The sequence below is a fragment of the Euprymna scolopes genome, chromosome 13 (assembly GCF_053919585.1).
Source record: "Euprymna scolopes isolate OS-2025 chromosome 13, ASM5391958v1, whole genome shotgun sequence".
In the NCBI taxonomy this organism is placed as follows: domain Eukaryota; kingdom Metazoa; phylum Mollusca; class Cephalopoda; order Sepiida; family Sepiolidae; genus Euprymna; species Euprymna scolopes.
In genome coordinates this window covers 103470101-103496391 of record NC_136494.1, presented here as the reverse complement: position 1 = coordinate 103496391, position 26291 = coordinate 103470101, and the positions used below count along the sequence as shown (strand labels likewise).

At 36.3% G+C, this 26291-nt stretch overlaps 1 protein-coding gene across 1 annotated transcript in view; it reads left to right on the top strand.

Annotated features, from left to right (window-relative positions):
• LOC145292122 (HHIP-like protein 2) overlaps nucleotides 1–26291 on the top strand; it is a 122383-nt gene that overhangs the window by 56202 nt on the left and 39890 nt on the right. The window contains exon 2 of the mRNA XM_080138228.1: nucleotides 5015–5100. Within this exon, the coding sequence (XP_079994354.1) occupies nucleotides 5015–5100 (86 nt within the window). The remainder of the gene's footprint in view (nucleotides 1–5014; nucleotides 5101–26291) is intronic.

The window sequence follows — 26291 nt, the reverse complement described above, 5'->3', positions numbered from 1 at the left end:
AAACCAGAATTGCTCCATAAATATTAAACCTTCCTGTAGCAATTTCACATATGTTTTTTTTTTTTGTGTCAACACGGGAAGAATCTTTTGCTCTGTGGATTCCAACTCGAGAACTGTCGACTGCGAACCAGTCGCCTCCCAGGACTTGTGTAAACCAACGAACTATCGGAAACTGTTCTGTCTACTACAAACCAGTCACCTCCCAGGACTTGTGTAGAACAATGAACCATCGGAAACTGTTCTGAAACTAAACATGGCTTACACCTCTAGAGGTTATGCGCCCAGCACGCTTCCACTGCGTGGTATTAAACCAGTTTGTATCATCTATCCAGCTTTTCTTTTTCTCCTTGTTTGCATTTGCGATTGTTTTTTGATTCATTCCCGAATTCGACCTACATATTTCCTTACGCTCTTTAGGCCACCTTTAATTCTTTTTGTTCAATATGGTTCTTTTTTCTTTCATTTTTCGCTCATTAACCCCTACCATCTCACCAACCAATACAGCTACTGCCTGCAAAATATCTCTCACATTTGTTATGCCCTCCAGTGACACTTCATTCATCACCATGTTCACTTTATTTGTCGCATTCCTTAACTTTGGTCAACATTCTAGCAATTAAAATATTTCCTTTTCACTACTTCTCATTAGTTCTTTCAATCTATTCATCAAATTTAATTAATCATCTGTTATTTCCACACTGAAAATATCCCTATTATTAAATAAGATAACCATCTTTTTGAACTATTTCGCGTTGTGTCACTTTTTGAACTATTTCGCGTTGTGTCACTTCTACTTTCTTCGTCCATCTCTTGGCCCATTTGAAACGCTTCCAAAAGTGTTTTAACGGAATCAGATTCGAGCAAGATTTCAGCTGAATCAAGTTATTTACTATCCTCTTCTTGGTCGATTCTATTTCAACTGGCATAAACCACCCGGAAGTGATAACCCGGAAGAGATAACCATCTGCTAAATAAACCACCCTTTTCTAAGTATTGTTCTTATCTGATTCATCAGCTTATTTTCCACCATTTCAAACATACCCCCTTCTTTCCAGTATCTCAGTGTTACCTATCCATCCTCTTTTGTATAACTATGCAATTCCGCTCTCAGATTACATTCCACTGCAAACGTGTGCTCCTCTTTGTTCCATTTTCTTTTCACACCAACTGCTCTCTTCACCGATTTCCTACCAGTGTAATAATTGACTTTCTTTGATTTGAGCAAACGATACTCCAAAGACAGAAATGCTACCCGTTTGAACTTCTGACCCAGAGGGTTTGGAATCATCCACTGAAGGTGCAGTCTTCCCCAGATTCAATTCATTTGTATTTGTATTCATCATAAGAATGAGTTGAATTTGTAGAGGTTCATTCCCCGGTATTTTTTATCGAAACACTATCTCTAAGTGACTGCCAATCAAGGCTGAAGAGCGCTTCACCTGCTTGTAAAATCTGGTTAGCCTCACTGAACGTCAAACCGGTATTGCCCTACCACGGAGTTTGTGTTTTATGGTTGCAACCAACCAGTATTTTTATTGAGATACAAGCTCCAGAAAGACTGTCGGCCAAGACTCAGAGCTCTTTCTACCCACACTGCATTTTCTTCATCATCATCATCATCATCATCAGCAGCAGCAGCAGCAGCATCAACATCATCATCATCACCCCCACCACTATCATCATCATCATCATCATCATCATCATCATCATCATCATCATCATCATCATCATCATCATCATCATCATCACTTGAATTGTGTTATAATCTGCTGTGGAAAATACTGCTCTAAATTTTAAAAGGCCGACTACCGAAGAAGAATACTGTTAGTTATACGTGTCAAATTGACGTATTATACGTAAATCTCCTAAACAGAAAATAATGGCTGCGTGATATACATTACATATACTTCCCCTGTTAAAAAAAGTCTTACGTCTCACAAGTCACAGCCAATTAAAATACGGCAATTATGTCAACTGAGTCAGTAATCTAAAGGGGGTAACTAGCATGGACTAAGCAGAAATAAGCGTATCCTGATTACGGTCGTCGATGTTAAGACATTTTCTACACGTAGTGTTTGCCGCATAAACTTCCAACTAACTGCATACCTATCTTATCTTTCCTCCCTTCTAGCCATGTGACGTCATATCCGTTTCCAGTACAAAACATTGTCGAGATGACATTGAATGCACTCGCTGATCCGATGACAAGATTAATATTAGCAAACTATTAGTTATTGTTTAACAACATAGCTACCTGGAGATGTAGATCGACTTTATAATAGGAGGAGCTGAGTGTACGTCTGTTATAAATTTATATAGGACCCTCTTAGGACATTATATCTGTCTATTTGGTAAGAAAAAAATATAGGCGGATATGTTACATATTTAGTGAGATACCACAGAGGATAAGGTTATACGTCTTTCCAAATTTTAGTCATCTTCATAGCTGATGAGATTAAATATCGTAATTATGATGCATACGCTTTGAAAAATGTGTTCAGGCAAAACAAATGTTTGCTAAAAGGTAAAATGGTTTCCTATTTATTAATGAATCCCCATTTATCAAGGACAAAGCTACGCGAGGATAAGGTTTAACGAGATGGAATTATTGCTAGTTGAATGATGAAGAATATTATGGGAGTATTAAAAATTATTAATAGGATAAAATGACTTTGATTACTTATGACAGCGGTTTATGTGAAGTATTTGTTGATGTTGGATTTGAAGACGACTATGTTGTAGGAAAGAGCATCAAGCTGCAAGATATTCTGCAGGTGAGAAGCTCTTGCAAATAAACTATGTCCATAGAAATTCCATCGAGACGCACGAAGAGATAATAAATAAGGTTATTATTCCATTGTAATAGACGACGAGTTCTTACTGCGAATATTTTAGAACGAGGAACCAGAGATCGGAGTTTAGTCGAGCACCTTTCGTGAAAATAACGATAGCATGTAAAGAACGGAAGAGATAACCATCTACTAAATAAAGTCGATTGTGTGCCCTGCCAAGGTAGGAAAGGGTGTTTATAACGACATCTCTCTAAATGTGGCAGCAGTTTAGCATCTACCGAAGAAGAATACTGTTTGTTATACGTGTCAAATTGACGTATTACACGTAAATCTCCTAAACAGAAAATAATGGCTGCAGTTCAACATCTGAGAACATATTAGTTATCTACATCAGCACTCCTTCTTAGGATGGGGATACGTATATATCATATTGATACAGGGTTGCACCAGGAGTCAAATACGTTCGGTGGAGGCCTATTGTGGATTCGGTTAGATCTATGCACAGTTTTGTAGAAACCTGTTATGTAAATCCCTGTGCCATCCTAAAATATCATGACGCTTTTTTCAGCAGATTAAAAACAACCTCATGCAATTATTAAAGAATCTGGCTATATTCGCCCAGTCTTTCTTGGAATGATAGCATTTTATTTATTAGTAGATTTTGTGTTATGTAATCTCCTATGAATGTCACAATTTTTTGGTTCGTTAAGTTAGAATATATATATATATATATATATATATATATATATATATATATATATATATATATATATTCATTAGAAATTCTAACTTACTATTAAGTTTCAAGGAACTAAAATGCTAAAAACGTAGATTATAACATAATAGTTTGTGTTACCCTAGAGACGGACTTCACGCCCGCAATTTTCGAGTTTCAACGATTAGTTTCTAAACGCAGGAAACAACGGCTTTTTTTTCCGAATTTTCAATTACGGCCATGAGAATGTCACTAATATGCAGTGTAGAAACTATTACCATATCAAGTTTCTCGTCACTTAATTTCCATCTCCATCGCCGTTTGATTTTGTTACGAGGGAAAAATAAGAGAAGAGATTAGAGTGCAAGCTGTACAATTTAGGCTTAAACAATTTAACTCCAGATTCACAGTAAGTATAAAGCGACCAACATTTGCACGGGTTGCAGCATCTTATCAACTGCTGCTCGGTGTTCATTTTTTTGTTAGAGGATTAGCAACATTATACTTTAATAAACAATGACGATCATTAGGTAATCAATTAGGCTTTTTATGAAAATCTCTCCAGACAAGGCATGAAGCCACTTGTTCTAAGAGCCAACAAGAACGAAACATTATTATCGCAAAGACAGAAGATGCCTATTGGCCTTGATCTTGGAAAAAAAATCAAGGTTATAGGTAGGAGGAAAACAGACACCAGTTAAAGAGTTCCATAAGCCTGCAATTCTTGGAAAAAAGCTATTGGAATAGGAAGTTATACTACAATGAGGTATCAAAACAGCGAATTGATAGAAAACTCTAGATCAAAGAGTCAAACGAGGTGGAACAAACGAAACAAGGAATAGATAAGGCAATTCGAAAGAACGCATGCCATAATAGTATTTTTAGAGAAAAAGCTGAGACTAGCAACATCACGTTTTTGTGTGTGAGAGGAAAAGGTAGCAAGAAGATGTTATCACTAATAGTTTATAAATATTGAACACTTTTGTTCCCATTAATTGAACTCATACTTTAAAATTTGCAGAACCAAATTGCTTTAGCAAACCGGGGGCGAAAGACATCAAAGTTGCTCACTCTTTATTTTACACCACGCAAATTATTCGGCAAAATCAAGTTGGCACACGGGTTCTCGTTAAATCACCAAAGTTAAGCCACGATGAGCCTGGCCAGTAGCAGATGGGTGACCATTTGGGAAGGCTAGGTGCTGTATGGACCGCGCCGAGTCGTAAAAATGTTCAGGTTGGTGTCTGGGGGCATGTTTAACTCACTGAGGGAGATATACTCCCGAATCAAAACGGAAAGCAACGGAAAACTACCGCTTTTACTTGCCTTCTCGAGATTACCATAGCTCTTCAATTTGGAGAACCGAGTTGGCCGACACTGTTAAAACAGCATGACTGCTGATGATGATGAATTAATCTGGACGATATAAATGTCATTGGGAAACGGGAATTAAAGAATTATAAACCACAAAACTAAAACTCTGTACTTCATTTACTTTTTCTATCAGATTCTTTTTGGTGATGACGGTTACCTGTACATTTTCGTCGGTGATGGTGGCAGTGGTGGAGACCCTCATGGCTTCAGTCAAAATAAGTAAGTACTCCTTCAACTCACTTCAATTTTTCATTATTTTTCTCGTACACGTGAAAGGATTATTGCCACAACCAGACAACACAGCTCATAAAAGTCACAGACAAGAAACCCTAGATTTGAGTTCTGTTTTCTTTTAGACTCATTAGTAAGATACATCCGGATTCAGTATTAAAACCCCGTTTCACTTGAATGCAGGTACTCTGCCACCTGCCCGACCACACTAGACGACAACAAAACCTACTTAGCAAATATACCCGGTTGACTAAGTGCAAGAGAGAATCAAACAATTCCACTTAAAGGCGCAATCAGAATCTTAAAAAGATCTCTCAGTTGGAATACTTGAGTTAGCGGGTGAATGTTCTCCATCCAATAGGATGCTCCATCCTTAGGTTGAACGAACTGATAAGAAAATCTGTTTAAAAGTTTCGAATCTTGAGTCTGAATGTGTCCTACTGATGAGCCCAAGGGTGGAGCGAAAATCAATTCTTAGACTTCTGACATGTAGTTTTCATAATTTGTGTGAGCTGTGGTGTAGTCTGATTGTGGAAATGATTATAAATCATCGTATATTAAAAATCTAGTACTTATATTTCCATTTTTTCCCTTCATGTATATAATATCCTTACATACTCTCTCTTTCCCTCTCGCAATATATATATATATATATATATATATATATATATATATATATATATATATATATATATATATATATATATATATATGGGAGGGAATATGTTTATTTAATTATAGATAACCTTTTATTTATACCAGTCCTTTAAGTCATGAAGCTAAATGTAACTACAGAGCATATATAAATAAATGAGAAATCTATATTCCAAATTTTAAGATGTTGACCATCTTACTATTTATTGTGCATCTCAACGTACTTAAAGAAATAAACGATAAAATGGTTAACATCTTGAAATTTGGAATATAAACATTTTCCCATCTCTCTCACTCTCTCTCCCTCTCTCTCTCTCTCTCTATATATATATATATATATATATATATAGGAACTGAGGAAAATTTTAGTCTGTGTGCGTGTGTGTGTGTGTGTGTGTGTGTATTTTGATAAGCTTCTGGATTTGACCTTTACTCCTGATCTGAAATGGAACACGTACATCAAGTCTGTGGCCAAGGTCGCTGGGAAAATGATGGGATCCTTCTACCGCTCCAGAAGATATCTCACTAATGATGCAATTCTCTATCTGTATAAAAGCCAAGTACGTCCAAGGATGGAGTACTGCTGCCACATCTGGGCGGGAGCTGCTAAAAACAGCCTATCCTGCCTTGACAGAGTACAAAATAGACTTTGTGGCTTGATGGGGGATGACCTTTTCTCTTTCCTGCAACCTCTCTCCCACAGAAGAGACGTTGCGATCCTGTCTCCGTTTTATCGTTATTTCCAAGGCAAGTGCTCGTCTGAGCTCCATTCTCTGGTCCCCCCGCCAATCTTTCACGAAAAACACCCGACTAGCTGAAACCACTGTCAATAATTTTCCCCACTCTTTACCCGTGCCTAAATCAAAACGTAGATTCCATGAACAAACCTTCTTTCTCAGAACTGCAAGGCTGTGGAACTCACTGCCGCTTGCCTGTTTCCCCTCCGAATTCAACTTGGATGTCTTCAAGTCCAACACAAACAAATTCCTGATGAACCGCTCCCTTAAGTAATGACACTTTATCAAATCCCCAATACTATTACTACGATACTATCCCACTGATTAGTGTACACACAATAACCCTTATCCCCGAGTGGCTCCTGGGCCTTGATAAGTGGTGACCCCTACGTAAAAAAAAACAAAAAACGCAGACTAAAATTTTCCTCAGTTCCTTTCACCGAAATAACTTACTAAGAGCTAGATATAAAGTTATTTTTGGCTAGTAATATAGGACAAATATTTGTTTACCTTTTAAAAATTCTTTAAATTTCTAATCAAATTTTAACTTTTTAAATATTTTAACCCACCAATAATTTTCGTTTTCCTTAATAATATGATAAAAGGTAGCAGAGGATGATAATTCTTTATCAACCACAAGTTCTCTTTTGCAAGCCGGTTCACCGTATATTTAATAAGATATATATTTTTCGAATCACCGTTTACTCAACATTAAAATAACTCATGAATACATTTTCATTTTCCTTCAATAGCAATCAATAACATTTAGTTTTTATAATATTAGATATTAATATTTATTATAATAGTTTATTTTTTAGTTAACTGCGGATTTTCAGATCTATTCCGACGACACAATTCTTGTTGCACATTTTTCTCTTCCCTGCAACCTTTTTCCCACAGAAGAGATGTTGCGAGCCTGTCTCTGCTTTATCATGATTTTCATGGCAAGTGCTCAGCTGAGCTTCAATCTTTGGTCCCGAAAACCACTCGTCTAGCCAAAACCACTAACAATAATTTCCCACACACTTTATCTGTGCTTAAACCTAAATGTAGATTCCATGAACAAAGCTTTTTTCTTAGAACTGCACGCCTATGGAACTCTCTTCCACTTGCCTGCTTTCCAGCTGACTACAATCTGATTATCTTCAAGTCCAACGTAAACAAATTCTTGATAAAACCGCCCCCCTAAGTAATCCAATTTACAAAATTCCCACTACATATGTTTACTACGCTATAATCACATTGACTAGTGTATACGCATTAACCTTTATCCTCGAGTGGCCTCCGGGCCTTGATAAATGGTGATTCCTGTATATATATATATATATATATATATATATATATATATATATATATATATATATATATATTGCTGTCCCCTCTCCCCAAAAAAGCAATGCAAGACAACAAATCATTATCACGCTATATTCATTTCATTTATGTTTCTTTGTTCAAAACTATGGTTTCTCATTTGATGGTAACTTTCGAAATTCAAATTCTTATTTGAGCTACGCCTTAAATATCATTAACATGGCTTACTGAGTGCGCGATCAGGGAAAATTATTTTAAATTCATTTCTGCTTCCATAATTATACAAGAAAGAAAGCTTAAAAAATAAACGCATGCAAAAATACAATTACTATTAACACGCGCCTCCATCGTATTAAAGAACTCGAAACTGCAAGTAAACCAATAAAATCTGTTTTTCTGTGTGTAATTGCCAACTGAATTATGACTTTTGACTATCAGTATCGATTCATTCGAAAATCGTTGGTGGTTGTTTTAATAGCGTTTTTTTAATGAATTTTACTACGAATTATATTGAACTAAACATTTCGATGTTTGTTTTGTGGTCGTTGATTTTTTATAACACATTAAGTTTCTTTTTTAATTCTTACTTTTATGGGGGTTTTCTACGCGCAAACTTGAACTTAAACTTGAAAGATTGTTTATATACGTTTGAGTATATTTCCCATCGTAGTTTATGGCTGTTGGCCTAAATAACATGGCATTTTTATTTAATTTTTTTTCTTTCATTGTTTGTTTTAAATGTTTTAGATAATTCAAATGCAACACATTTCCCGGTACTTCGGAGAATTTAATTATTTTTAACCGGAGGTAAACTATTATTTAGGCTACATGATGTTAACAGACACATGGAAAACGTCGGGTAGGGCCAGTTAGTGTACACACACACACACACACACACACACACACACACACACACACATATATATATATATATATCATCATCATCAAATGGTGCCCTGTCTGGTACAGGTATTGACGGCTATAGCTCTCCATCTATCTATCTCCCCTCCCCCCTCTCTCTCTCTCTCTTTACGCATAAATTTATACTTTCGTATATTAATTTTATGTGAGTAAATGAAGTAGTTATATATATATATATATATATATATATATATATATATATATATATATATATACTGCGTATCAAATTATTAACGAGTTTACATTTTTTTTTATATTTAAAGAACGAGTGAATAAAAATCCATGAAACTTTGAGAAAGTGCTTAGCTACTCCAGTACGAAAATAAAAGTATTTAAAGCGGTTTTAGCGAAACTATGGCAGAAGATAAGAATATCTGTTGATTTTAGTTGTCAAGTTATTAACGAGGTTGAGAAAAAAACAAAATATACCCATAAATTGTTTATTGAAATAATTTTCAAACATTAAATGAACTAGGAAAAATGCTTAGAACACAATAACTACATAGCAATTTCTACGTTGACGTAATTAGTAGGGGATATGCAATTCTTTTTTATGAATGACTTGTAAAATACGTTGGTCCACAGAATTAGTCAAATTTGCGATTTCATCAACAGTTATTCCTCGCGATACCTCTTAAAGAGCATCCCACAACTCATCTTTGCTCTTAAATTGGCGTCCACTTGCATAGAGGCGTCGCTTCATGATACTTCAAAGGTTCTCAATTGGATTCAAATCTGGTGAATTCGCAGGCCACTCCATCTTCCGTAGCCCAGAGAACCCTAGTTGTTGCAAATACTCTTTGCTTTTGTTTGCTGCATGCGAGGGAGCGTTATCCTGCATAGAAATATTGGTTCTTCTGAACGTCAACCTTTGCTTTTTCAGCTATGGTTTAAAGTGCTCCTTCAGAAACGATGTGTAAGCATTTTACGTCATTTTTACGCCTTCTGGAACTCTCCATGGGCCAACTAAAGTACCTCCGATAATTCCAGCCTAAATCATTATCCCACCACCATCTTGTTGGAGCCTTAAACGCTGAAGACGATATCGTCCATCTAGGACCAGTCCCTTTCTCCAGCCATCTGGGCTATCAAGAGTGACACGCACTTCATCCGTAAACAAAACTTTGGAAAAATCCATTTTCATGTTGTCCTCTGCCCACTTCAATCGGTTTTGTATGTGATGTTGCTTTAATGGAGGCTTTGTCACAGGTTAAATCATTATCCCACCACCATCTTGTTGGCGCTTTAAACGCTGAAGACGATATCGTCCATCTAGGACCAGTCCCTTTCTCCAGCCATCTGGGCTATCAAGAGTGACACGCACTTCATCCGTAAACAAAACTTTGGAAAAATCCATTTTCATGTTGTCCTCTGCCCACTTCAATCGGTTTTGTATGTGATGTTGCTTTAATGGAGGCTTTGTCACAGGCTTAACAGACTTTGCCACTTCTTTCAGAAAGCAACATCGAGTACTTTTTGAGACATTCTTCAATCCGGCTTGGTCAAAGACTTCTTGACTTGTCTGTCCAGGGTTCTTAACAACTTTACGTTTAATTTTGAGTAGAGAACGGCGTGAAACATCTCTAGATTTACCTTTATCAGCTCTCTTATGTACCTTTGTAGGATCCTTGACAAAGTTCTTTAAAGTTTGATGGTATCTTCCTATCATTTTCGATATTTTGAGGGTAGTTTTACCTTTTCCTAGCTGTTCTGTAATAGTACTCTTTTCAGAACTACTCAAACCACCTTTACAACCCATTTTATTGACGAAACAAACTGCCTTGTTAATAATTTGACACACCTCAAATACCGTGGATTCAGCAATTACGACGAGTGCAAGTTGTTTACATTGTGTGGAACAGTATGAAAATTTCACAACATACGCAGTTGAGCATTGCCAACGTTTCCGAAGCTTTTGATTAAGTTTAGGAAACTGGTAAAGTAATGTTATCTCGTTAATAATTTGGCACGCAGTGTATATTAGGTTGGTTCAAAAATAATGTCGTTTTTTGATGTTCACCTTTAGAAGATTATAACTCCCTTCATAATAAACTTTGTTAATGGAAATAAAACCATTAGAATCGACACATTTTATTTTTTGCCAACGAGAAGCAAGTTTATTTATCCCATTAAAAATCCGGAGTTCTGGAAGCGATGAAGTCATTGTAGGCCGATTTGGCATCATTTCGACTTTTGAAGCATTTTTCGTGCAGGAAGTTGTTGAGATGCTTGAAAAAGTGATAATCGGTGGGCGAGATGTCCGGTGAATATGGTGGATGAGGCAGAGTCTCGTATCAGCTTCTGCAGGGTCAGTTGAGCAACATGCGGACGAGCGTTGTCAAGGAGGAGAATTGGCCCCTTCATATTGACCAATCTCGGACACATATGTTGGAGTTTCTGATGCATTTCGTCAATTTGTCGGCAGTATTTCTCCGCCGTAATCGTTTCGCCCGGATTCAAGAAGATGTGATGAATGAAACCAGCCGCAGACCACCAAGGAGTCACCATAACTTTTTTTTTTGGTACAATTTAAGCTTCGGGAAGTGTTGTGGAGCTTCTCCGGCATCCAACCACTGTGCCGAACGTTGCCAGTTGTCATAGAGGATCCACTTCTCATCACATGTCACAATCGAGAAATGGGTCGTTTTTGTTGCACAGAAGGAGCGTAGAAAACACCTTAAAAGACGATTTTTTATTATCGTCCAATTCATGTGGCACCCATTTATTCAACATTTTTTGCTTCCCTATTTACTTTAAATGGCGGACATATGTTGAATGATTGAGCTCGAGTTCAACAGCAACTTATCGTGTGGTTTTGCGAGGATCGGCTTCAATTAAGGCTTTCAAATGTTTGTTATCAACTGCAGTCGGCCGGCCGTGACCGTCTTCATGTTCGAGGCTCTTGTCACCATTGCCAAATTTCTTGAACAACCGTTGTGCCACACGTTTGTTAGTGGTTCCTGGGCTAAACGCATCATTGATATCACGAGCTGTCTCAGCAGTTTTTCAGCCAGGGTTGAACTGAAACAAGAAAATCGTGCGGATTTGAATTTTTTCAATGCTGTCGAAAAGCCTGCAAAAAATGAACAAAGAGATTGAGAACGGTAACGAATAGCACGATTCGACAGAGCGAAAGAAGCGCTTCAAAATGATATATAACATAGTTATATATATATATCAATGAATCAATTCAGAAATCATATATAAAAGTAACATATGTTAGAAAACGATATTGTTTTTACACCAACCAAATATACTGTGAATTTACATTCCAGTTTTCACAAAAAGTCAATCCACAATCATGATTTTTATTTTTTTATATTCATTTATTTATTTATTTTATTTTATTTATATATTTTAGTTTTTATATAGGCGAATTTTTATATTTACTTTTTAATCATTGTTTTACACGTGTTCCATTGTGCAAATAGCCGATGCTGCCATCATACAAATAAACAGAAACTGTTTCTTTTTACTCACGTTCATCCCTAACAAGGCATATTGCAACTTGGGTGTAAGGGGCTACTATTTGGGACCATGCATAGGAAAGATTAACAAGATGTTGGTTTACATGACATTTAAACTTCTGCATATCAGTACAGTCAAGGAAGCAGGTAGCAGGAAGGAAATTCCAAAGTCTAGCCGTTTACTATTTGAGTAGACAGCTTTCTGACATTTAGGGACCTCAACAGTGAAGTGTGTGATTTTGTTTCTAAGCGGTTTGTCAAGGATATGTACACCAAGGGAGCACAAGTGCAACTAGTTCATCAGAGCACATTTCATTAAAATATTTGTAAAACAGGCACAGAAATGCTACATTACAGCGATGGGACAGGGGTTGGAGCTTAGTTGACAAAGTGGGACCTATTAGATTGAAAACTCTTTTGTGGGCGCTATCCAAGAAAGACTGGCCAGTGGCAAATACATCAGCCTAGATGTGGCAACAATACTCAATGCATGGTGAATGGTGGCCTCGTAGAGGTACAGGATACTCTCAGGTGAGTAGTCATCTAGCTTGATAGAGGGAACCCACCTTCTTTGCAGCAGTCTTCACGATGTCCTCAATGTATTTATTCCAGTTCATATTACACGTGAATGTAAGGCCGATGAGTTTGAAGGAAAGGTTCTCAGATAGGGTGTTATTTGTCATGGATAGCGGTGATTTGAGAGGCGTCTTGTAATTGTTAAAGGAGAACATGTTACCATCCATTAGTGGTCTCCATTCCACTAAGGTCTGGAGGTCATTTTCTAATATCGAATATAGTTAGTCTTACTTTCAATTATATTAGAAACTAAAATGCACAGTGACATTAGCTACGTCGCTAGGACTATTACTGAATAGATACACAATGCTTTGAGCTTGACCAAATTGACTGCATTTAATCATTAATCCCGACGCGCCATATAATAATAGTTTCTCTCATTACTGTAAAAGCACCCCTGCTGGATTGCTACATATACCCAATATGTACTGCCTATGTCTGATTTGCATGTTAAATTTAAAAAAAAAATAAATTTTCTACTCTAACTAAACTTTACTTGCCACTCAAAATTCTAATAATTCTACTGTATTCTGTAAGTTTAATCCTCTCCTGAAAACTAACAATCTGCTCTACTCCCCAAGCTGCCACTAACACTCATACAATACACCCGACTTAGATGGGGATCATTAGCTTTCAGCCCTTAACCTTCGCATGCTGACCGATTGGAAATCATGATCACTAAGCATTTCTATCCCTAAGGCATGCATTAGTTTATTCTTATCAGGTAGATACTTACTAACTACAGTCTGCACTTAGATTTACAGCTGCTTGTATTACATAACAATAGCTGTCTATTCCTTAGCTTTGCAATGCTAAATACAAAAACTGAACCGATACTCTATAATGCAAAATACAACTTCCTGATTTTTTTTAAACGAAAGCTGAAGATATCCTCATTAAAAATGGAAACATACTTAATACCTACAATCTCCATATATTCTATCTATTTACTGTACTATACATACTGTATACGACATAGCGTATAACTTACTCCCAATTATACCTGTACTATATGTACATATAAAAAATGACGTTACTTGTATCTATTGAATATACAAATTAACCTTCCTGCCACATAAAATATCCAGAACTTGTACAATTTCTTTCTAGTAATTCGTAATATCATGTCATTCTGTAATGCCTTATTATTATTAACTCCTAAGCCAACATAAAAATAAGAAAAGGAAGATTTATATATATATATATATATATATATATATACATATATATATATATATATATATATATATATATATATAAATCTAAAGGAAAAACATTAAACCACGTTAACTTCTTCCAACGGACTTGTTTGCAAATTTAGCTGCTTCCACTGCATGAACTCTTACTCACCCCATCCTCTAGTAACAATGAAATACCTGGATTAGGACCCAGGCGCAGGGAAAACTCTCTCGATTCTGATGGACCCGTAGATCTTTCCAGGTCATCCGTCTAGGAGAAGGGAAACTCTGAAGTTAAACCTAAGGGGAGGAAGGCTCTCCAGTTTTGGATGACAACCTTCCTAGAGCTGGTGACTCAAATCTAAACTGCTAAAGGAGTAGAAAGGCACTGTCTCCCATACTCCTTCTTTGCCATTTTCCCCACTCCCGACACATCCTATCCCTTAAACTGGGCACTTGGGAGTGCTTGAATACCGTAATGTCAGTGCAAGTAGATTGGGTTGACCATCGTCTAATGGGTTGAGGGTACTGGATAGACAGTTCCTGGCTGCTGTTCTCGATTGGTAGTACAGGTGCCCTAACACTTTGGTAGCGCTTAGAGCGGCTGCTCCATCAACAGTTGTATAATATCGGGTTGTTTGTAGTGCCATGTCGCGCATGGAAAGGGACCTTGCACTCATCCTCGGTGGGCTATCCCGAGGCCACAATCCTAGTAGATGGAAGGACAACTGATGGTCTGCATGTGTTGCATGTCATGTATTCTGCATAACCACTTGTTCAGCACCCCTCACTTAAACTGAAACTCTTAAAAAATGATGACAGTACAATCAAAATTACGCTAAAACCAGGCCCAAAATCAAACAAAACCAACCTGTCTTCTCCCTTAAGGTTTGCATTTACGAACATCCGTGGGCTTAGAACTAATTTAAATGATGTTGAAGGATTTCTCCTAACAAACATCCCGGATATCTTAGCACTAAGTGAAACTAACCTACACTCCTCCGTCCCCTCTAAGTACTTTAACATGCCTGGATATCTCCCATTCTGCCGTAAGGACTCTGACAGACATATGCATGGGCTTGGAGTCTATATTCGAAACACCCTCCCCTTGACTAGAGAAACTAAACTAGAATCAGACGATCAAGCCTTTATGTGCTTTAGACTTAACATGCAACATAACATTAGCTACTTTTATTTTCTCTACCGCTCTCCCTCGACCCAACACTGTACCCTAATAAATAATGTCTCTGACAGCATAGATACAGCACTTTCCCTCGACACTAGCGCACAAGTGCATGTATTTGGTGACTTCAATGTCCACCACCGCAACTGGCTTGGATTTTCTACTCACACAGACGCAGCTGGTATCATAACACATAGCTTCTGTATATCTCATTCCCTATCACAGATGGTTACGTTTCCAACGCATTTTCCAGACAAACAAGAACAACATGCACCACTTCTAGATCTGTTTCTAACCACAGTTCCCGATGATTGTGTAACTAATGCCCACAGCCCACTTGGGAACGCCGATCATGCAGTAGTAATGGTTGAAATAGCCCTAAACTTTAGAACCAAAACCGAAGAGCCACTGCTCAAAACAACGAGATATTATAAAAAGGCTGACTGGGAAGCCATCAGGGATCTCATCAGGGACGCCCTATGGCAAAATATCTTTTCACTTCCTACTGAACATTGCGCAAATAAGGCCACTGAATGGTTCAAAACGGCAATTGAAGCACATGTTCCCATGCGCAAATTTTATACCAAGCCCCACTCTCCCCAATGGTTTACTTCTACTTGTGCAGCTGCAATAGCGCAAAGGCAGCATGCCTACCACAAATTTAACCAACATAAATCCAGTTCAAACAGGCAGAAGTATACAGAAGCCAGAAGTAACTGTAAGAAAGAAATAGCGACAGCTAAGAGAGAGTTTACTGAAACCACCAAAAAACGCATCAAAGCACAGAAATTAGGAACCCGTGACTTCTGGAAAATCTACAACAGTGTAGTAAATAATGGCAATCAACAATTCTCCCACTATCCAACAATCACGAGGTTGTTTGCTTCTGCAACTGAGAAGACTAACATGCTTGCCAGTCGGTTTGCCTCCAACTCCACACTGGACCCTGCCAACCACCCCCTCCCTGATTTTCCTTTGCGGGCAGACGCCACACTAGACTATCTGAAACTCACTCCTTCTCAGGTGCATGCTATCATGAGAAATCTTGACACTGCAAAAGCATGTGGACCTGATCCCATCCCGGCTGTGCTATTAAAAAGTGCTCTGCCGAAGTAGCTCCAATTCTCTCCAAACTTTACAACAAATGCCTTAATGAATCTTGCTTTGCTGCCTGCTGGAAAACTGCTTCTGTAGCGCCAGTTTTCAAGAATTCTGGCGAAAGAACTGACCCAGTAAATTATCGCCCCATTAGCCTTCTCCCACTTTTTGCCAAAATATTTGAGACCATAATTAACCAAGCTCTAATCCACTACCTTACAGATGCTGAACTTCTGACTGACCAACAATATGGATTTAGGCAAGCCCATTCCACAGCAGACATCCTAACTGTAATCTCAGGACATATATACCATTCACTGGAAAAAGCGGGGGAGGGTAGAGCGGTAGCTCTAGATATATCTAAGGCTTTTGACAGGGTATGGCATGAAGGTCTTCTCAGGAAAATCAGATCATATGGTATCACTGGAAGAATACATAACATAATTAAATCCTTCTTAGATAAGAGAAAAATCCAGGTTGTCCTCGACGGTCGTACATCTAAACAATATGATATAAATGCGGGAGTGCCTCAGGGATCTATCCTTGGACCTCTGTTGTTCCTAATATTCATAAATGACCTCCTGACAAAATTGCATGTGAGATGGATATATATGCTGATGACACCACACTCTATAACAGACACGGCAGTAAAACAAATGAACACATATCTAAGGAAATGGCAGAAACACTAGAGGATGACCTTGGAATAACCACTAAGGAGGCTGTCCTATAAGCAGGTGCAAAGTACTGGGGCTGCTGTATTGCCATTTGGTGAATGGATTCTCGATGCCATACTGGTGGGTAATTGTTACGGCTTTCCTTATCATGTGCTACAAAAAAAAAATTCCCTGTTTTTCCACTATAACTTTCCCTCTCTGTTCTGCACTAACCAAGTATGCTGACCTATTCCACAAACCCCAAAATCCTCAACATGAAATATCTCAAAAAAGAAAACACGAATAAACCTAGAACCCCATCCTCCTACGTAGACCCCTACTACCATGTCTCCTTCTCCAACATCAGGGGTCTACATTCTGACCTTCCAGAGGTTGAAACCCAATTACAGGAGACGAAACCTTACATATTCTTTCTAAGCGAAACTGGAATAGGGCCGACCACCTCTCTAGATGAGTTCATACTCTAACTTAACATCTAAATCTTACCCCAAGATCGCCACGGGCATGGAATATGTGCCTACATTAAAGATGGCTTCCCATGTGGCAGGGATATCTCCAGAGAAGACCCTTATATGTGCTTCCGGGTTGCAGTTGCTTACACCACCGCATTTATATTGGCCCTCTATCGCCCCCACAACAGCGGAGTTACTGTCTTTAAGAGTATATCAGAAAAAATAGACCACATCCTGTCTGCTCATCCCTCGGCTAACATTCACATTTGCAGTAACTTCAATGTCCATAATGTGGAATGGCTGACCCACTCAAATAAGACTGATGATGAGGGGAGGTTCTGTCATGATTTTGCCATTGCCTATGACCTCACTCAGATTGTCCGCGAGCCCACCCATGTGCCCGCTACTACCAGTCAGTACGCAAGCCTTCTAGACCTTTTTCTATCCACTTCCCCTGAACTATGCTCATGTTCCGTTCTATCTCCTCTGGGATCCTCCGACCACTGCGTCGTATCAGTTAAGATAAAAATGAAATATAATAAATCTACAGACGTACCTCTCCACCGTACTGTATACCGATACTCTATACAGAAGTTGAGATTTAAGTGTGATGTCAACTGATATCAATTGGTGGTCTGCGTTTCTAAGTAGACTATCGGCATTAGTCACACAATTATCGGGTAATCGGGTATTGTGATGAGGAAGTGAAGCCTGCTGATGTTCAGAATCTAGGAGGCGGATTGGGGACATTATTGTTTGTGTGAGAGAATGGGCTATAGAGAAGCTTTAAGTAGAGCGCCCAGCTGCATCTGTGAAACCTTAGAAACCAAGCCAATTTTTATGGTGGACATTAAAGTCACCAAACACATGTTTTCCAGGAGATCCAAGACTGTTTCTAACACTCGTACAATAATTGATATAGCAATTCATCTTACATATCCATTTCAGTTCTCTGATGAGTTTTATATATTTGTTTCGTTTTTTTTTTTTAATTTCCTTGATCTTCTTTTAAATTATTATCATGTTGGTTGTTTGGGGTGTGTTTGTTTGTTTGTTTGTAACTCTATGTTCTAGATGATTTTATGATTTTCTTTTTCTACTGTTATCTTTAGTTTGTAGCTGTATCATTAAACAGTATGTTCAAAGAGACATTTACATAGTTCCCCACAGTGTCGTGCCTGTTTTTGCATTTCCTTTGTGCTTGTTTGCTGCGTTTACATATGATGTGATTAATCTTTTCGTCTTTTTGTTCACAGAGTCTATGTTTTTGTTTTTTGTGGTTTCATGCGATCCATAGCGATTACGTTTCTCCGTTGAAGTGCTCATTTCTTAGGCATACTCATGTGTTTATTACGTATCTTCTTTAGACAATTTAATGTAAATTGCTGATGTAGCTTAATCTCTCCCCATTTGTCCTTTTTGTCATTTTTTTTCCAGTTTCACTTCTTGTTATTGCTCATTTTGTGCAGCTCTTTTTGCAGTAGTAATGAACTTTTATGCACTATAAGTTATATATATATATTCCTTACAGTGTTATCCTCCCAGTGAAATGCATTACGTGTTATATATATATATATATATATATATATATATATATATATATATATATATATATATATATATATGGACCATCCATTTACGTGAAATCATTTTTCTTTTTTTTCCCTTTCCCTCTGCTTCACTATTTTTTAACTTTTACCAAGTAAGCTCTGTAGCTTACTTGTAGTTTCATTAAATACTTTGCAAGAAAAATCCGATTCCGCATTTTGCTAATTCGTACCCTCTGATGAGAAGGAAAGTATTTCTTTCGAAACTCCGCGGATTAAGGACTATCCACTTAATTTGTGTTTCCTTTTTGAAAATTAGTTATGTTTGTAACTCTTCTTAAAGTGTTTTTAACATGTTTTATTAATTCTTTGTTCTTATATATATATATATATATATATATATATATATATATTGGGCGTATCTTTCTCCGTTGAAGTGCTCTTTTTTAGGCATACCCATGTGCTTATTCATAATTTGTGTATTCATGTTGTTGCGGACTGTTATCCTCATCTTTATAGTTGTTGTTTTACTACTTTTCGATCTCATCTCATCCTGTTGCCTTCATCAAGTATTTGAACGGGATAGGAATGTTGAGTCCCGTAATTGTATCTCCAGTAATTACTGCTTTCTATAGTTGTTGTTTTCTCACCATATTTTGACCAACTGATCCTTTGGCCTGCTTTGGATAGGATTAAAACCGCTTCATAATTTGTGTATTCATTTTTGTGGACTGTTATTCTCATCTTCATAGTTGTTGTTTCACCACGTTTCGACCAACTCATCATCTGGCCTTCATCATGTGGTTAACTTGGATAGGAATGCTGAGTCATGTAACTGTGTTCCTAGTAATTACTGCCTTCCATAGCTGTTAACCATCTAAAGAAGGCCAGAGGATGGCCGAAACGTTGTGAAACAACAACAACTATAAAGATGAGAATAACAGTCGGCAAAAAATTAATAGGCATGAGACCTTCTTTTCCTCGTGCTTGAAAGGTCCAAAATATCTTACTGACCAGTTACTTATTCATTTTCTTGTTTCTATCATATAATTTGATTTCTTGTTGGAAGTTTTTGTTTTCTGTTGCTTTGAGTTTTCTCGTTTAAATTTTTCCATTCCAGATTCTATTCGAATATCCTAGCCGAAGATTCTGGTTATATTTATTTAATTTTCTTGTTCCTTTTTCGAGTATTATTTTTTCTCACAGAGTTTGTTTTGTCCATATACATTGGGTGGTTTATTTTTCTTAATAGGTATCATTAGTATGATGTGGAAGTAATAGAAAATCACCCTGGAAAATACCTCTCTATATTAATATATTTATATATTTAATATATTAGTCGACCACTGCCTTTCAACTATTGGTTTCAGTCTTTCTTTCATTATTACTTTGTTTCTATTACTTTGTCTATAAAATTGATAATTTTATCAAACATCTTTAAGCACTAAATTGTGAACTTTCGCGCTGGTTGTTTTTTATTAATGTAGTTTTATTCCTTAATGTAGTTTTATTCCTTCTAGTATGTCTGCTTCGTTTATGCATGTTAGATTTTGGTCTTTCGTTCTGTGTGTCTTTTTGTAAGGTCGTGGATTTTTAAACCAAGAATGCAATCAATCGTGGCTTAGTGCTTTACATTTTGTCATGTTTTTCAGACACGTCCTATGTGTTTCTTCATCAATTTCGATTTCTCTTCATTTTTCAATTTTCTAAAACTTGCTTTTCCCACATATTTTTCTGCATTTGTTTTGTTTTTGTAGCAATTGATTGCTTTGCGTTTATTTCTACTTCGTTCATATTTTGGTAAATTGACTTTCATTGTTTTCAAAAGTCGTATTTTTTTTTGTACTGTTAAAATTTATATCTGTATCTTCTTATTTCCTTAGTTAGTATCTGTTGTTTTAATTCTTCATGTTTCTTGTTCAGCCTTTCTTCTTACTTTCCAGTCATATTTTCATCTTACTTCGTTATGTGTCCTCTTTTTTCTTTTTTTATTGCAGTTGCTTTTGTAGTTTATTCATTTGGATTTTTCATCTGGATTTCAAAGTTAGTTTTATAGGTACATTCTTTTGACAGAGATTCGTTTCTATATTTAGTCTCATAAGCCCATTGCATAGATTAAGTCGTTTAGAACGATTCTATTATATGTTAAGATATATTGGAAGAAAGTCTACTCATGTTTGCTATTTCTTATTTCACTTTCTTCCGAAAGTTCTTATATTTATGAAGCTCGATGTGTGTTAAATTTATCAACAAAACATGTACTAATGGCTTCATCTTATCATTCAGTTATTTCAACATATCAAAATTTCCGTATCTTCTATAAAACTTTTTCGTTACGTAGAAACAATCATTATTAGTATGTCAATACTGATTATTTCCTAATGTATACTCGTCAGAGAATCAGAAATTTTTAATTAAGAAAGAAATTAGGTATGACCATATGATGTGAAAAAGTTCTATAGATGAACTAACATCGTATGCTTTGTTTTTGCAGGCATCTTGGATTTCCAAATTAGAAGTCTAAGAATATCTACTACAACAACTATTTTTGTGTAAGAGATGTGCGTATCGATTACGTATTGTCGTTAGATGATTAACAAAACGCCTTGAAATTATAAATTGCGTAATTGAATTTTATAGACGAGAGTGACTTCCACAAGCAAATGGTTTATAGTTAGTTTATGAGTGTCTTAATTAGTTATGAGAGATGTTAATCTTCGTCACGTGGAATGTCGCTGCTACGTATCAGAGAAAATCATACGCTTTTTAAATTCTTATTTTCCACTGCATAGTGATAAAAAGGGTGTAAACTATTTCGAATCACATGACTAACAATTAAGAATAATAAAAACGAATTTTAATTAATAAGTAATTTATTGACGTAATCGAGAAAAGCTATAAAACACACACACATATACATAATTGAATGAATTAATATAATAATGAGTATAATGAAGAATGAATATAAATTTTCTGCAGCAAACGTAACCGACAACAGTCTTGCTTCTGTTGTATAGATGAACAACACATTCCAAACAAATTACCACATATCAAGGCTCGGAGGCCACTTGAGGATAAGGATTAATGTGCATATTGCCATTGGGACAGTAGTGTAGTAATTGTTTGTGGTCGAAATTTGGTATAATCAGATTATTTACAAGGACAGTTCAATAGAAACTTGTTTACGTTGCACTTGAAGACGACAATATTGTAGTTAGCTAGAAAGCAGGCCAATGGAACAGAGTTCCACAGGCAGGTTGTTCTAGGAAAGATTTAGGCACTGATAGAGAGTGAGGGAAATTATTGATATTGGTTTTAGCTAGACGAGTGTTTTGTGAAAGAGACCATAGATTCGAGTTCAGTAAAACACTTGCCATGCAAATAGCGATAAAGCAAAGACAGGCTCGCAAAATCTCTTCTATGGGGAGAGGTTACAGAGAAGAGAAAAGGAAATCACGAAGTCGATTTTGAACTCTGTCAAGGCAGGATAAGTTCTTCGAGGCGCTTCTGCCCAGATATGGCAACATTATTCCATCCTAGGATATACTTGTCTCTTATACAGGTAGAGAAGTTCATAGGCACTGATAAATCTACTGGAGTGATAGAATGATCCAACCATTTTTCAAGCGACCTTGGCAACGGATTTGAGGTATGTGCTCCATTTAAGATCAGGAGTGAAGGTCAGAGCAAGAAGCTTGTTTATACATGGATCGTCCTCAAGGCGAGAGCTGTCCATTTTAATAGGGGTCAGAAAGTATAACACCATGCCAAGGTTGTGTTTGGTACAATACATTGGTAAATAATTGATAATTTTACCCATTCCATTCATAATTTTAAATAATTTCATAGTATTTTCATCATCCAACTCACAATGTTTTAACACTTATCCTTGAGAGGTTTTTGGCCTTGATATGTGGTGACTTACATGAATGGAATGGGCAAAATTACGTTGGGCATGAGACGATCATAGTCTGCAAGGAAGCGATCCCTTAGTAATGTGTTCCACAAATGATGAGTTCTTTGAAAGAAACTCTGTTCATAGAAAATTCAGTTTCATTTTGTTTATCCATGTTTTATAACTTATTCGACTCACTTTGCAGAGCTATTTCAATTTCATTGCAAGATATTGATTTTCCATTATACGATAACTGACGCCATATAAAAACTCCCAATGCAAAATGACGTTTAAAAAATTTCCAAACAATTGCATTTCAATAATCTTAATATTATTATTGTAATATTATTATTGTAAACTTTTCGTAAATGATTTATTCTTAATTATCTATCCGCTCGGTCAGTCACGTTTACGTCTACTATCAGTTCAAGATTTCATTAAAAAAATGTGTCTTATAGTTTGTGAATTCATAGTTAGATTTCTTTACAAGTTAGGGTAGGGCTTCTGCTGCTTTTGTTGTCCTAAAAATGAAACCAAATATAATTCATCACACTCCTTACAATGTATACTATGAACGTTACAATTTTCACAAAAAGCTGTCAGATAGTTTTGTTTTGTTTTTTAATGTATTGATACATTTATTTTCAAAATAGCTGGGAGTTCTACCTCATTCCCTTCTTAAACATAATTCACTAAACTCTTGATGGCGTTTACTATTCATATTCCAAATTTCGTAAATATTTGCTCAGTAGTTTTTATTGATCTAGATGTACAAAAGGACTCACACTCACACACAAACGTCCATCTTTATTACATACATGTTTTAGTTAAATGGTTTTATTCAACATTTCAGATGAAAATTCAGATAAAAACAAATGATGTATCAAAATATAAATGTATTGATCTATTCTCGTGCGTTATCAATTCTTATATATTCAATAGCTATATATACTCGGCATTGCCTGGTCGAAATATATTGCCGGACGGAGGGATTAGTCACATACTATTTTTTTTATTATTATTTTATTTTTTTTTTTTTAGAATTTTTATTTTACAAGGTAGTCAACACTTATCAAGGCCCGGAAGTCACTCGGGGTAATCAATGGGATAGTATCGTAGTAATCGTTAGTATTGGAGATTTGATAAAGTGTCTTACTTAAGGGGGCGGTTCATCAGGAATTTGTTTATGTTGGACTTGAAGACATCCAGGTTGTAGTCAGGTGGGAAACAGGCAAACGGAAAAGAGTTCCACAGGCGTGCACTTTTAAGAAAGAAGCTTTGTTCATGGAATCTACGTTTTGGTTTTGGCACAGATAAAGAGTGGGGAAAACTTTTGACGGTGGTTTCAGCTACTATTAAAGATACACCGAATATCCTAAATTCTTGGATTAATGGAAGCATAAAAGACATCCATCTTGGTATATGAAAATCAGACCTAAAGTAACTCTCATAGTTTAAAGGGGAAATAACTCTCATAATGTAAAGGGGAAATAACTCGCATAGCTTAAACGAGTAAGCTTGTTTTCGATTTTTTGACGCAACAGCTGATAATTGAAAATAATTAAATTAAACTAAATTAAAGATAAATTAAATAAATTAACTTTAAATAATACTTCTAAATAGAACAATTAAAACGATTCTATTACAGCAAGTAATTAATAACATTGAGCTAATTATGAAATTAGGGTTCCTTTAATGTAATATGCAAATGAAGTTACTAATTGAATGTAGATTTCCTTTGAATGAATAGTGTATATAGAAATAATGCTGGAGAAAAGGTGTACATGAATACGTTTTCAGTATGAAAATTAATTTGTTAACAGACAAACAGGCAGGAATACAACTTTATTATAATAGTTATTTACGTACCTCCACATCTCATATAAACGCAGTGGGAATTAGGTGTAATTGTTACCAATTTAAGTCACTTGGTATCAAACTAGTCGTCCCGATCCGGCATTACCTGGGAATATTTTTACTTTTATTTTTGTTCGTTTTTTTTTCTTATTGTTTTGCTGTGCCTTGTTTTTAGAAAATTATTTTTAATAGGATTTATTGAAAGTTACGTTTATTGAAAGTTACTATGCCTTTTTTACAAACTTGTTCTTTTAAATAGGATTTATTGAAAGTTAATTATAATAGTAATTATCACTGGACGACTGAATTAATAATTTTAATAAAATTGAATTGTTATAAAACTATAACTACTTTTGTTATGTTGTTTTTATCGCATAGAATGATTGGATATAAATAACTAATAAAACTTTCAATTTATATTATATATTTTAGTTGTTTGTCTGTTTGTTTGTCTGTCTGTCTGTTCCATTTTTCTATGAAACTACGAGGTCGATCTGGCCGAAATTTTGTAGCAAACGAGCATCCGTTCTATGCGCAGTTATGGATTCATATGGATTAGTAGGGATTAGTCACCAGAATATCACAATTACTATAGGAGTTTTGTCAGAAACTACAGCACCAATCTGACTGAAATATTATGTAGATCTTTGTTCTGATACGGTGCAGTGGACTAAGTATCATGATGTCTGTTTGATGCACAGTTTTTTTTTTTTACATAAGCATCACCATTTATCAGAGGCCACTCGAGGATAAGGGTTAAAAAGTGTACAGTAGTCAATTGGACAATATAGTAATCATTAGTAATGGAAATTCGATAAATTTGTCAACTTAAGTGGAACGGCTCATCAAGAACGTGTTTATGTTGGACTTGAAGACAATCAGATTGTAGTCAACTGGAAAACAGGCAAACGGAAGACAGTTCCACAGGCGTGCAGTTCTAAGAAAGAAACTTTGTTCATGGAATCTACGTTCAGGTTTTGGCACAGATAAAGAGTGGGGGAAATTATTGATAGTGTTTTCAGCTAGACGAGTGTTTTTCGTGAAAGTTTGGCGAGGGGAACCATAGACTGGAGCTCAGACGAGCACTTGCCATGAAAATAATGATAAAGCAGAGACAGAGTCGCAACATCTCTTCTGTGAGAAAGAGGTTGAAGGTAAGAAAAAAGGGCATCCCTTACTAGACGACGGAGTCTATTTTGAACTCTGTCAAGGCAGAATAAGTCCTTTATAATAGCTTCTTCCCAGATGTGGAAACAGTACGCCATTCTTGGACATGCCTGGCTCTTATATATGTAGAGAATTGCATCAGCAGTAAGATATCTACTGGATCGATAAAAGGATCCCGCCATTTTTCCAGCGACCTTGGCAACGGATTTGATGTATGTGATAATTAGTTAGTGAGGGTTATGGATAATTAGGGATTGGTAATGATTAGTATTTAATTAGCATAAGATTAACCATATCCAATCATCAATTTGGCATAAAGCGCCTATTCTGAGTCAACGGCCATTACTTTTGCCTGTTTTATTTACGAACTACAAAGTCTGGTTATTTAATATATGAGCATTTGCTAAGAATTTTCAAGTCAGAAATGACTTTCTATTTGATACTTTAAAAGCTCACAAT